Source organism: Mus musculus, chromosome 10 (assembly GCF_000001635.26).
Source record: "Mus musculus strain C57BL/6J chromosome 10, GRCm38.p6 C57BL/6J".
In the NCBI taxonomy this organism is placed as follows: domain Eukaryota; kingdom Metazoa; phylum Chordata; class Mammalia; order Rodentia; family Muridae; genus Mus; species Mus musculus.
Genome location: NC_000076.6, coordinates 28,346,561 through 28,359,870, shown reverse-complemented (window position 1 = coordinate 28,359,870; position 13,310 = coordinate 28,346,561). Strand labels below are relative to the sequence as shown.

The window sequence follows — 13,310 nt, the reverse complement described above, 5'->3', positions numbered from 1 at the left end:
ATAAGTGACTTTTACACAAAACAGAGGAATGCATACATAAAAGCTAACAGGAACCAACTGGGATAAAAATCAATGTTAACAATTAGGATCAAAAGCAGCCCCACCTAAGGTCAGCTTATTCTTAGAACCCAGGGCCAAGGGCTTCATGCCCATGCCATAATTCCAATTCTAGTCTATAATATAATCCACCTTCCCAGTAGGCCATTGTAAATTCCTGTGTATGGTAGTGACTCAGCTATTATTTTAAGTATTTACTCTAGATCCTTCTTAGAACCTTCATTCTTCTTAGGCCTTTGCAAATTCCTGTGTTTGGAAGAAACAGATACTGTTGTTTTAGTATGCTTTGTAGACTAGCCCTGAGATTTCTGAGATTTCTGTAATGCCTGATTTCTTTCACTGTCTGTCAACACTCAAGGCTTTTCATCTGAATGAGTAACATTCTTACAAGAATTAAAGCCCAAGGTTGGTTCAACGAATTCCTAGAATATCAGAATACTGATGGAGGCTAATCTAACTTAGCTATATGTCAAAATCAATCCTTAGATGCACTTATAATGAAACAATATTGAAGGAAAGCACAGAGATCTGTTCACCAACTAAAGCAAGGAGAGGTTTGGAGCATTCATTCTACAAGATGTTCCAGGAGACTGAGTTTCCATGAAACTCGTTGCCTCAGAATTGCCTCCAGGCTTTTGGGCCAGTCACGAAGTCACCACTGGAGTGGGTGTGGCACTTTCCCACTAAGGATGGACTTCTGGGAGTGGAAGATGTTATCATAATTCAAAAGGACCCAGAAGCAGCACTAGAGTTATGACAAAGTAAATTCTATTCACCGTATAGCTCTGACATTCTCAGGGCTCTGGGAACACAGAGATCAATACTTCTCCGCATGAGGATTTTGCAGTAAAAATTTCACTCATAACAAACAAGGAATAAAAAAGGCCGTAAGCATAGCCTGTCACTTCCAGTTTAAGAGAAAATGCACTAATAAAGTCTTACCCATGGGTCATGTTTGACAACAGGCAACACTATGCCAACTCTCATTAAAGACTACTCATATCACTGCCCCCAAAATTTCTTTTAAAATTACCATCTTTTGTGTCCATGTAGCAGGACATCAGTTTTAAATGTGCCAGTGAGAGATAGGACCTGTCATCCATGCTAATTTTACCCATTGTTTTAGTACCAGGACAACTGACATCCAGGTGGACGGTTCTGGTTAGTGATAAGAACAACTGATGCCTAGGGAGATGGTTTGGTTTGCAATATTTATTTGGAGGTTATCTGGACAAACAAGAAAATGTACTCCTCTCTATTGATTCTTAAATAAAAAGAATATCATTAATAATTATTAAAGACAGAACCCAAAATGTTGAAAATAATTAAAACTGTCAAAAGTATCAAAATGGATACTGATAATTTTAGCAAAAGTCTAGCTAGCTAAGACATACAAAGCCCTGTGACACACTCATAATACAATATCATTGATATCAGATTTGTTTGATTAGCAGCAAACAAATTGGATAATAAGTAAAAGTTCTTTTTATAAAAAAATAAATTTTATGTGGAATACACAAATTGTTTTTCAATGATATTAAAACAACATACATATTATGAACTAAGGAAAACTGGGCCTTGGAAAAAAATGGTAGAAATACACTTGTAAATTAAGCAACATGTTCTTAGGCAAATGGATGGATCTGGAAGGTATCATCCTGCATGAGGTAACACAATCAGAAAAGAACTCACATGATATGTACTCACTGATAAGAGGATATTATCCCAGAAACTTAGGATATCCAAGATACAATTTGAAAAACTCATGAAACTCAAGAAGAAGGAAGACCAAAGTGTGGATACTTTGTTCCTTCTTCAAAGAGGGAACAAAATACACATGGAAGGAGTTACAGAGACAAAGTTCGGAGATGAGACTGAAGGAAGGACCATCCAGAGACTGCCTGACCCGGGGATCCATCCCATAAACAACCACCAAACCCAGACACTATTGCATATACCAACAAGATTTTCCTTACAGGACCCTGATATAGCTGTCTCCTGTGAGGCTATGACAGTGCCTGGCAAATACAGAAGTGGATGCTCACAGTCATCCATTGAATGGAACACAGGGTCTCCAATGAAGGAGCTAGAGAAAGTACCCAAGGAACGGAAGGGGTCTTCAGCCCTATAGGATGAAGTAGAGTATGAACTAACAAGTACCCCCAGTGCTCATGTCTCTAGCTAAATATGTAGCAGAGGATGGCCTAGTTGGCTATCAGTGGGAGGAAAAGCCCTTGGTCTTGTGAAGATTTTGTGCCCAAGTATAGGGGAATGCCAGGGCCAGGAAGTGGGAGTGGGTAGGTTGGGGAGCAGGGGGAGGGGGGTATAGGGGATTTTCGGGAAAGGAAACTAGGAAAGGGGATAGCATTTGAAATGTAAATGAAGAAAATATCCAATTAAAGAATAAAGACAAAAAACAATTAAGTAACAGGGAACAGTGGTACAACTCAGTCCTTAACTGCAGGAAAGTCATGCCGAGTACACCTTAGGTTTGATATCTAGCACTGCCAAAAACCAAATGAAGTGGAAATAAAAAAAGAATACTGTAAGTAGAGAAAATGTAATTACAACCAACTAGTAGTTTTTAATAAATGGGCAACAGTTTCCATGAACAGGTATGGCCTATCTGTATAAACGACAAGAATAAAACTATCACCTGCCCTATACTAAGGTATATACAGTATGGGCCCGTCCTTAAGTGTACATTGCCCCTTTTTGCTTTCATTATACAGTCATTACTATAAAATTTGTTTTGAGTTTTATAACTTTATAACATTTTAGATAAGGCTGTTTGTACCTGTGTAGAGTGAAAGGACTGTGTTGAATAAAACCTAGGATTAGAATTTAAAAAAACATAAAACAAAACAAAACAAAAAAAAAGAAGTGTATGTGCCCGTGTGCATATATTTTACTAGTTACAGACAAACTTTGAAGATGCAGAGAAGGTGCATCAATATTTTGCTAGTTACAGGATACCTGGAAGATGCAGAGTAGGTGCACCAATAACAGACATATGTCCCTGTAAACACAGCATATGAAACACCTAAAGAATACCCAAGCACAACCGTGCCTTCTGAGTTAGACTCAAATGAAAGAGACAGCAATGGTGTTCCACACCTCAGTGCAGATCAATGAATTAGACCCATGGGGGAGGGTCTAAAATGGGGTTGACACAGATGAGGAAGCGTTCATTAACTGGAACAGATAGCATATGATCTTTCTGAGCCAGGTTGTAAAATAGTATCATATTTTCTTGCTCTTAAATAATGGGGTCTATAGGTTTATGAACTTAAACAGGTGATATGAGACAGTGTAGTTACTAGTCATGTTCCATTGATGATAAGGCTGTATTCATCCTACACTGATCAACTTTTGTTTTATTTTTAATGAACGAATGTGAATGTCAGAAAAACCTGACATGGGAAAGAATGAAGTCGTCATGAAGAGAGAGGAAATGTGGGTATGTATTCTGACTCCATATAGTATTATATTATTGTGGTTCTGGGATTATTATCAACTAACCTGAATTTTAATTCCCTTCCCTCTATAATTACTAAATAACAATCTATGAGAATCAAGTACATCTTTAGTGTTTCTGACAATAATTATTCAGTATGAAGCATTATAAAATAAATCAATGCGAGAAGAAAATATCTCATTTCTTTTCAGCCCCTGGGTCATACTGTAATTTCTGACTCTTACTATTTCTGGTTTTTCTTTTCTTTTCTTCTCTAAATATGCATTTATTTATATTGTTATTCTCTTGAGTGATTTTGTAGCTGTGGGAGGGTATTTGTGTACGAATGTGGTTGCCCAAGGAGGTCAGACAGAAGGGATTGGATCCCCTGGAGCTCAAATTATAGGTGTTTGTAAACTACGTGGTGTGGGTGCTGCTTACTGAACTCAGGTCCTCTGAAAGAGCTGTATGCTCCTTAGACATGTGATCTCTCCAACTCCCTGTATCCCTCTTACCCAATGTCTTCCCCATCTACATGAGTCTTTAGAACTTTTTTCTCATCCTGCATTTCTCTCACTCAGAGAAGACTCCTTCACAAATGGTTCCCCTGCTACAATTGCAGAGACCAGTTTCCATTAGATTGGCCAAATGTTACACACCTTCTCATTATTTTCATATGTGTCAGTGTGGACTGTCTGATATCTAATTTAATGAAGGTACTTTACTTCTAAATTTTCATAAAATTAAAATTCATTCTTTCTCTCACTTCATTTCAGCTTAGTTGTCAACTCCTCAAAGGCACTATAAAACCACTTCCATTGAAAGAGCAATTGTCGCCAAACATACCACAATGCTGTCTATGTTGACAAAAGAGTCCTAAGATAGTCACTGTCAAAGTCCATACTGAAAGGATCCCTGTATTCTCTCTACACTGCATTCCTGCAACCGAAATCACTGACTGAGATAACATAAAGACTTGTAAATCTTTAATAAAGGTAATATATACCCTGCCCTTGCCTATATTTTCCCTGCATTCACAACAGATACACCTAATATGGTAAACTCTCATGATTTATATTAACTTTAGATTCTAAAAATATAAGAAAAAAACTCATTCTAACTTCCTGAGATTTGACAAAGGACCAGAATTAGTGAACATTTAGGGGATAGGATTAGTATTGATACTGTTTACAAGTCTACCTGAAATAGAGTATTTACTGTGACCTTATTGTCAAACATCTCTTGGAATAAGGCCTATAATAGTGCCTTCAAAATTCCACTAACATCAGAGGACAGCTCTTAAGCTAGATACAACTATAAGGAAACATGGAAGAAAATAGTGTACATTTCACCTCAATAACCATGGTAAAGCAAGATATCATTTGATAAGACACTGGTTGGAAAACTAATTGACAAAATTTAAAACTAGTGTAAACATGACATTGTCAGCAATTTGATAATGACATATAATAGTGACTTGCAATGACGAATACTGCAGCTTAAAAACCAGTCACTGTGTCCATACATTTCCGTAGTTTGAATAAAGGCATGCAGTTTCATGGAGTAAAAGGTATTACCTCTCACAATGAGTTGAGCAAAATTGGAAACCCCAGAACCTCGTTCTGACTGAGTTACGCAGCGGTACAAATCCTGGTCAGTTTTTGTCACTTCTTGCAATCTGAAAGAGGCAGCAAATCTTCTGTGATTTATGTTCTTAGTCTGGGCTACGGGTATGTCTTCTCCATTGCGTCTCTGTGAACAGAAACCAATCTTTAGAAACAAGTTGTTCACCATGCTATAAATCTAAAGAATATCAGCAAGCAATATATGTGATGAATTATTCTGGTTGCTAAACTATATGAAAGATGCCTGTGTAGCCCCACAAATTTTTACCTTTGTCATGCAATCAAGAAAAAGAAATGATATTGGGATATTTTAAAGGATGTATGGTTGATTCTATGTTCTCATTTTTCTGTAAAATTGTTACATATATATGTGAATACATACATATAGACTTACATACACACACACACACACACACACACAAACACATAAAAGAGTCTATGGCTTATTAGAAAATGAACAACAGTCCTTAATGGGCAAAGAAGATGGTCTTGTTTCTGGTGCTACCAAGCTTCCTAGTATACCCTATGTGATAGCCATCACCCAAGAAGCTGAAAACCATACCATATGCATCCTTATTACAAATATATAGCTTGAGCTTGCCATGGAATGAAAATAAAATCCTGATTGATGTTTGAGGCTCAACTCTAAATCTGTGCTTTTGGCAAATTACCATCTCTTTGGGATTAATGACACTCAATTTATACTTTTTAAAGAAGTAATTTAAAAAAACGGCCTAAATATTCAAAGATACTTGTCAACTTTGAAAATGAAAAAGTAGAAAATATACATTTGATATCATGATGTCTCATACAAAGCCAGTAAGCATAAACTGTAAAGGAGGGGATGGTAGATTCACTCTTCTTCAACTTCGTGCACTTACTTGCCAGCACATCTATTGGAACGTACTTCTACAGAAGACCCGCTGAAACAACTAGCCTTGTGGGACTGAGCAACTACTAGATTCTTGGACTTCCTGTTCACAGATGACTATTGTTGGGTTAGTTGAACTACAGACTGTAAGTCATGCCAATAAATTCTCTTAATATAGACAGTCTATAAGTTCCGTAACTCTACAGAACCTTAATTGAGACAGATATATAGAACAGCCTTGTTACCATAAAGAAATGATAAATATTTGGGAAAATAGAAATTCCTCTTTTAAGGCAGATGGGGTGGGGCATGCCTATAATCCTAACCGTGGAAAAGCAGAAGCATGAAGAATATATGTTTAAGACTAGCATGGGCTATGTAGAGGATTGCTGACCAATCAAGGCTATATAAGACCTTTTAAAAAATAAAATAAAGTAAAATAAAAACAAAATTGGAAGGGTCCTTCCAGTTATATGTACTTTAAAAAGAATCACATAGTTCCTGTGCTACCTAATTTCGTGTCAGCTTGGCACAAACTTGAGACATTTGAGAGGACGGAGCCTCAGTTGAGAAAATTCCTCCAAAGGATAGGCTGTAGGCAAACTTGTATGCCATTTTCTTTTCTTTCTTCCTTCCTTCCTTCCTTCCTTTCTTCCTTCCTTCCTTCCTTCCTTCCTTCCTTCCTTCCTTCCTTCCTTTCTTTTTTTTTTTTTTTTTGTTTTTTCAAGACAGGGTTTCTCTGAATAGTCCTGGCTGTCTGGAACTCACTTTGTAGAACAGGCTGGCCTCAATCAGAAATCCGCCTGCCTCTGCCTCCCCAGTGCTGGGATTAAAGGCGTGCGCCACCACGCCCAGCTTTCTTTTAGTCTTTGTGTGTGTGTGTGTAGGCCATTCTCTTAACTTGTAATTGATGAGGAGGTTCTAGCGCATTATATGCGAAGCCATCCCTGATCAAGTGGTCATGGGTTCTATAAGAAAGAACTCTAGAGCAAGCCACAGGGGAAAGGCCAATAAGCAGCAGTTTCTGCATAAGCTCTACCTCCAGGTTCCTGCCCTGAGATGATCAATGATATGGAAGCATAAGCCAAATAAATCCTTTCCTCCCAAAATTGCTTTTGATCATGGTGTTTCGTTACAGAAATAGTAACCCTAATTAAAATAGTCCCCATAAATGTGCACAAGTATTATAGTAAAGTATAAATGATTTGTATATTTTATATGCATAAAAAATAATGCATATATAAAGTATGTTGTATGTATACAATGAGATATTATTAAAATAAAAATGAAGGAAATCCCATTAAAATCTACAACTTGTATGAGCCTGGAGCAGAGTATGTTAAATGAAATAAACCACTCATGAGAAGCAAAACAGTTTGATTCAACTTTTATGAAGCATCAAAAGGTTATTCACAGGGGAGCTGGAAACAAGAGGGGAAAGGGAAATGACGATTTGTTCAGAACACTCAGATATTGTCTCATTTATAGCTGACAAGGTATTGGACAGTAATGAACAATATGAACATAATTAACACTGCTGAACAATATATACCTAAACTAGTCAGCAGATTTTGTGACTTTTTTATACCACATATGAAGATAGTTATTTGAAAAATTAAGAAGTTTATAGATATGTTTAATTGCTGCAAGTATAATACCTATGGATGATATGTTAATAATGATTCTATATTCATATATATGCATATATATATATATACATATATATATGTGTGTGTGTTAAGAACTATTACATTTGGAATTTCTAAAATATGGCTAAGCTTGAGTGTACAATGTATCAAATATTTCTGCAGTTATAATGAAGGTACATTAAAAGTAAATAATCTATAGGCCATTAAAACAAGTACTTTTGAAATGTTTATAATCCCTTAGTGTCATTGAAAACCTAGAATATCCAGAGTAGGTAATGCCAGGCATGGTGGGGCACATCTGTAGCACTACAGTTTGAGGTGGAGGTAAGGAAATCAGGAGTCTAAGGTCATTCTCTTTTGTCTTATTCTCCAAAGGGACATTTTTAATAACATGTTTAGGTTGGAAGGCAGTAGAATCCACATGCACCTTCACAGACGGCCTCCCATCATCAATACAGAAACAGAAAGCGTCATTTGTTATCCCTGACATGCTCACACTGAATACCATTACCTCTGACTTCACCATCCTTCAGACTGTGCTCCCTTCTGATGCTGAACAATCCAGATGTTTGTACAGACTCAGATCCTGCATCCCATTTGCCATGTGGCACGTAATGAAGAGGTGTACAATGAAAGCTGTGGCTCTCCACCCTGGATGTTTCATGGTGATAGTTTTTATTGTAGAGGTAGATGGCATGTGTGTCTAAGAAATCAATCCAGGCAGGATATCCTCTCCCTTCCATTTCATCAGTTAGAGCCTGGGAATTGTAAATTCTTTGGTTTTCCTCTGAAACCTCCAGGGAACAGAGAAGTCTAACAGTGACATGACTGTGGACTTGCTTTCTCCTGGAGGTTCAGGACACAGACAACCAACAAACATATAGGCCTGATCTAGGAGGTATTTGATGACACTGCCCAACCAGTTCATCCACCAGCTTGATGATGTCATGTTTTGGGGACAGAAGCTTGGTCTGGACTACCATGGCCATTCAGCTAAAGGTTTATCTAGAACAGTGTGGGTTTAATTCATGACAAAAGGCTCTTGTCTTATCTGCCATGCTGCCTGTCCCTTTCTCAGGGTGAAACGCAACCTTTCTCCACACTGACAGGCACAGAGTGATTTGGGGGTCTTCCAATGTCTGGATCCTTCAACAGTTACTACTGCTCTACCCTACAGACCCCAGAAGACCCTGCAGATTCTCTCATGGTCACGTAAGATGGGTACTGAGTGATTCCTAGAACACAATGATCCCTTCTCTGTGGCAGGAGTGCAGCCAGGCTATGAAGGTTTGACTGTAGCCACATGCCAAAGAATGGGGCTTGAGCCTAGCTCTGAGAAACCTCAAGACCATTCTCAACTATGTAGTGAAATAATAAAGCGGTAGGCAACCCTGAGCTACACTGGAACCTGTCTCAAAAGGAACACACACAAAAAAAGATACAAAAACCATGGGTAGTAAAAAAAAAAGATGCAGCAAAGAAAACATTAAGTGAAAAGTCTTTAGACTTGAATTTGAAAAGTCAATATGAATTATGAAACATTTTTGGATTTAAAATATGTGTGTGTGTGCATGTGTCTGTGTGTATGTTTCTCATTGAAAAGGTCTAGCAGGGGGAAATTCCACAATGCCTAGATTATTGGCTTGATATACCTTTTATCAATTAAAAGATGAAAAGGGACAGCATAGCAGAAAGTCTGATTCCTGATTGACAGGAATTGTAGAACATCTCCCTAAAACCAGATGCAAGGAAACTCACAAGATTACTAAGGTCAGAGTTAGGGGACTCAGGAGATAAGATGGCGTCATAGAGCCCAGAAACTAGATAGCTGATGCTTAAAAATAGAATCCAGGGAATTCTGAGATCACAGTGCATTTTTAAAGTTAGGTGTTCATAACAACACTGAAAGAAACGGAAGCACTCCTCTTTGGGGCACAACAAAGCATCAACTTGCCATACTGAGAACTAACAAATGAAGCCAAGATTTCAGGGGCATCTCCTGGGTCCTTACAGATCTCATCAAATTGAAATGGAGATTAGCCATGGCAGGATATGCGACTGGAGTGTTTTCAAATGCATGCTACATGAAAGCAGAGGCATGGGAGGGTAGAAAGAGGGTCAAAGAACAAAGAAGAAGATGGGAAATTCAAAATTATTATGTATAAAAATAACATTAATGAAGTATACTACTTTGAATGAGTCTTTTAAAAATGAGCAAATCACAAAATAAACAGAAAAGAAATAAAATGAAAAATGAGGTTAAAAAACATGATTTTCTTTCTTTTTGCAGGATATACTTTAAATTATGCTGTTTTTCAATTTTTAGTAGATATTTTCTTTATTTATATTTTAAATGTTACCCCTTTTCCTAGTTTTCCCTCCAAAAATCCTCTATTCCCTCTCCCTTCCCCCTGCTCCCCAACCCACCCACTTCCATTCCTGGTCCTGGCATTCCCCTATATTGGAGCATAGAACCTTCACAGGACCTAGGGCCTCTCCTCCCATTGATGACTGACTAGGCCATCCTTTATTACATATATAAGGAGAGCCACAAATTCCACCATGTGTTTTCTTTGATTGGTGGTTTAGTCCCAAGGAGCTCTGGGGGTACTGGTTAGTTCATATTGATGTTCCTCCTATGTGGCTACAAGATCCCTTCAGCTCCTTGGGTACTTTCTCTACCTCCTTCATTGAGGACCAGGTGCTCCACCCAATGGATGACTGTGAGCATCCACTTCTGTATTTCCCAGGCACTGGCAGAGCCTCTCAGAAGACAGCTATATCAGGCTTCTGTCAGCAAGCTCTTGTTGGCATCTGCCACAGTGTCTGGGTTTGGTAAAACCATGATTTTCGACAAGAATTATTAAGGATTTTAAGGACTAACAGCGCTAAGAGAAGGAGAGATGGGACCATTTGGACTTTGCTATCACACCAGACACCACTTATACTATGATCAAAGGATCAGATTTGACCTCAGACCCACCTGCAAATTCCTGGAAAATACAGAGAAAATGGAACCATATTGACCTGAAGTCAAGTAATTGGCAAAACAAAGACTAAGAAATTATACTATAAAAGGTCTAAGGAGTACTTAATAGGTAAACAATGAGGAAAAGAAAGGGAGGAAAGACCTAAGGATTAAGGGGCTTGTTTGTTTTAAGTCACTAATACCACATTACAGTGAGCAGTGACATATTTCAATGTCATGACAGTGATGGCTGGAGATGTAGCTCAGTAATAGAAGTCTGCTCTAGATTTTTGCACAAGTATACATACAAGCATTCTCTATCTATCTATCTATCTATCTATCTATCTATCTATCTATCTATCTATCTCACTATCCCCCCCAATCAGAGTCATATTTAATTAGGATGGCTTTCACTATGTATGTTTTATTGTACTATAAAGTGATCTCATAAATATTAGATCTACATATTGATCTGCCTTTCAGATTGGTAGAATCAACAAAGATGTTTGAAAATAGCACAATGAAATATATTACTTTGAACGCTAATGTTAAAAATAAGCAATTTTTAAGTACAAAAAGACCCAACAACAAAAATGAAACAATAACAACAACAAACAAGGAACCAAAACTGAAATAAGAGAATATCAAAATATCCCAATGGAAAGAAGAAAACGTTTTGTCAAAATCTGATATATGTATACACATACATACATACATATATATAACACTGTGGCTTATTGGGAAATTTGTGAAATGGCTGATAGGAAAACACTCCGAAGGAACCCCTCCACACCCATTGTGTGGGTACTGCCTTTACCATCATGCAAAGAGTAACAATTATTTATAGACTTTGATGAGAAGAAATCTTGGAAGAAGATAAGGGAGTAAAACACATATCACACATTAGTCTGTTATAATACCTGGTTAATTTTGGATATTTCACCTAGGTTATATAACTATTTTAAAAATTCTATGGTACTAAACTTTATAATGAAATTATCAAATGCAAAAAGAGTAATATCCCTAAAATTTACATACCATGAATCTTCCCAATGCTCACAGCACATACACACATCTAAAGATGCTAAAATATCAAAGACAGACTTCTTGAGCCATGATGCATGGTTAGTGAATTTATCTCAAACGTTACACACAAGGTGCGTTATAACAAAGACATGAAGGCAGGCTACAATGTGTGAACTATAAAAATCAAATGACCCAAGGGGAAACAACTGGCTATATTAGGTGGCAGCTACTAGTAGTAGCACAAAGCCTCTTGGGTGGAACAGAATTCGGTGTAAAGCCAGAGATGCCTAGAAGAATCACTATTGTTTAATGAGAAAGTCCACAGAGACAATTAGAATTAAATATCAGGCTAGACTCCGTCTATCAGCTTAGGTCAACAGTAGGCAACACGAAGTTAGGACACTATGAAAGAAAGAACTATTCTTACTCCTGTTCTGAGAACAGTGATTCTGAAGCATCCAGAAGGTGAGAGGCATCTGGCGTTTTCCAAAAAGTTCATTCTCATAGACAACATGAAGACCATCAAAGGCTTTAAGTAACTATACTAGCAAACCTTACTGTGGTATAAAAGCCAAAATCCATTAGAATGTCTCATCCTTTATTCTTATTTAAGATCATTTGTATGAAGGCCATTATGAAGGTAGAAAAGGAATGAAAATAATCAATGGTTCTAATGACCAGTTAGTTCAAGCCAGAAAATGAGAAACAGGCTAAGTATAAAAGTAAAACCTTGAGGCTTAGAGGATTATACTATACAGCATTCACATTTCCCCAAAATCTGTTAACTGTTACCCACTGGATCCAAAACCATTCATCTTCTTTAATCTGTGCCTCCCGCAGACTTTCCAATTTGACTGCACTGCCCAGTCTGTGTCGTTTATTGCCTGATGTCAGTCCTGCCAACAGCAGCTGTTGCTACTTCCAATTCCGTTCATGTCCTTACCTGATCATCCATCTTATTTACCACCTTTTCTCACCGTGATCTCTCAATGAGATCCTTCTTATATGGCTGCTCCACTTCACTCAACCGAACGGATGTGTTGTGTCTTCTAACCCTATAGCAACAGCCTACAGATCTTCCTTTCTGTGCATCTTGTGTTTGCTGAATTCCAGCTCTTGAGCCAAGGTTTCTCTAATGATCTCACCCAATGCCCCAGTCTTTGGTGCTTACTTTCCTCTCTGAAATGATTGAGGTCCCTGTTCTCCAGCATGAACATCCTGGAACATGCCTGGATCCCTAGGCTCTGGACACGGCTTTACATCAGCTTGTTCAGGTCTCAGCAGCCCACAATTACAGGGCTCAGAATTCAAATCAGTTCATATGATTGAACACAGAGCTTTAAAACTTAAGACCAGATTACTACATTTTGGGGTTATATAAAGAGTAAATTATATGGTGCTTGTATTAACCCCTAAAAGCTGAGAGTTTACGTATCTCACTTCATCTTCCATAAACTTCCAAAACAGGTAGCACCAAGAAAACAAATGATAACAACTACTGATGAGAATGTTGGGAAAGAGAACAGTTAGCCACCATATCGACTGTAGGCACTAAAAGTGACCATATGATACAGCCATGCTGCTCCTGGACACATACACAAAGGATTCTCCATCCTTCTATAGAGATGCATGCACATACATCTTCACTGATGCTTTA

At 37.8% G+C, this 13,310-nt stretch overlaps 1 protein-coding gene across 21 annotated transcripts in view; it reads right to left on the bottom strand.

Moving 5' to 3' along the window:
- The window catches only part of Ptprk (protein tyrosine phosphatase, receptor type, K), a 522,578-nt gene that overhangs the window by 237,527 nt on the left and 271,741 nt on the right, over window positions 1-13,310 (bottom strand). For all 21 annotated transcript variants that reach the window (NM_001359355.1, NM_008983.2, NM_001359356.1 and 18 more), the window contains one exon: window positions 5,092-5,266. In NM_001359355.1, the coding sequence (NP_001346284.1) occupies window positions 5,092-5,266 (175 nt within the window). The remainder of the gene's footprint in view (window positions 1-5,091; window positions 5,267-13,310) is intronic.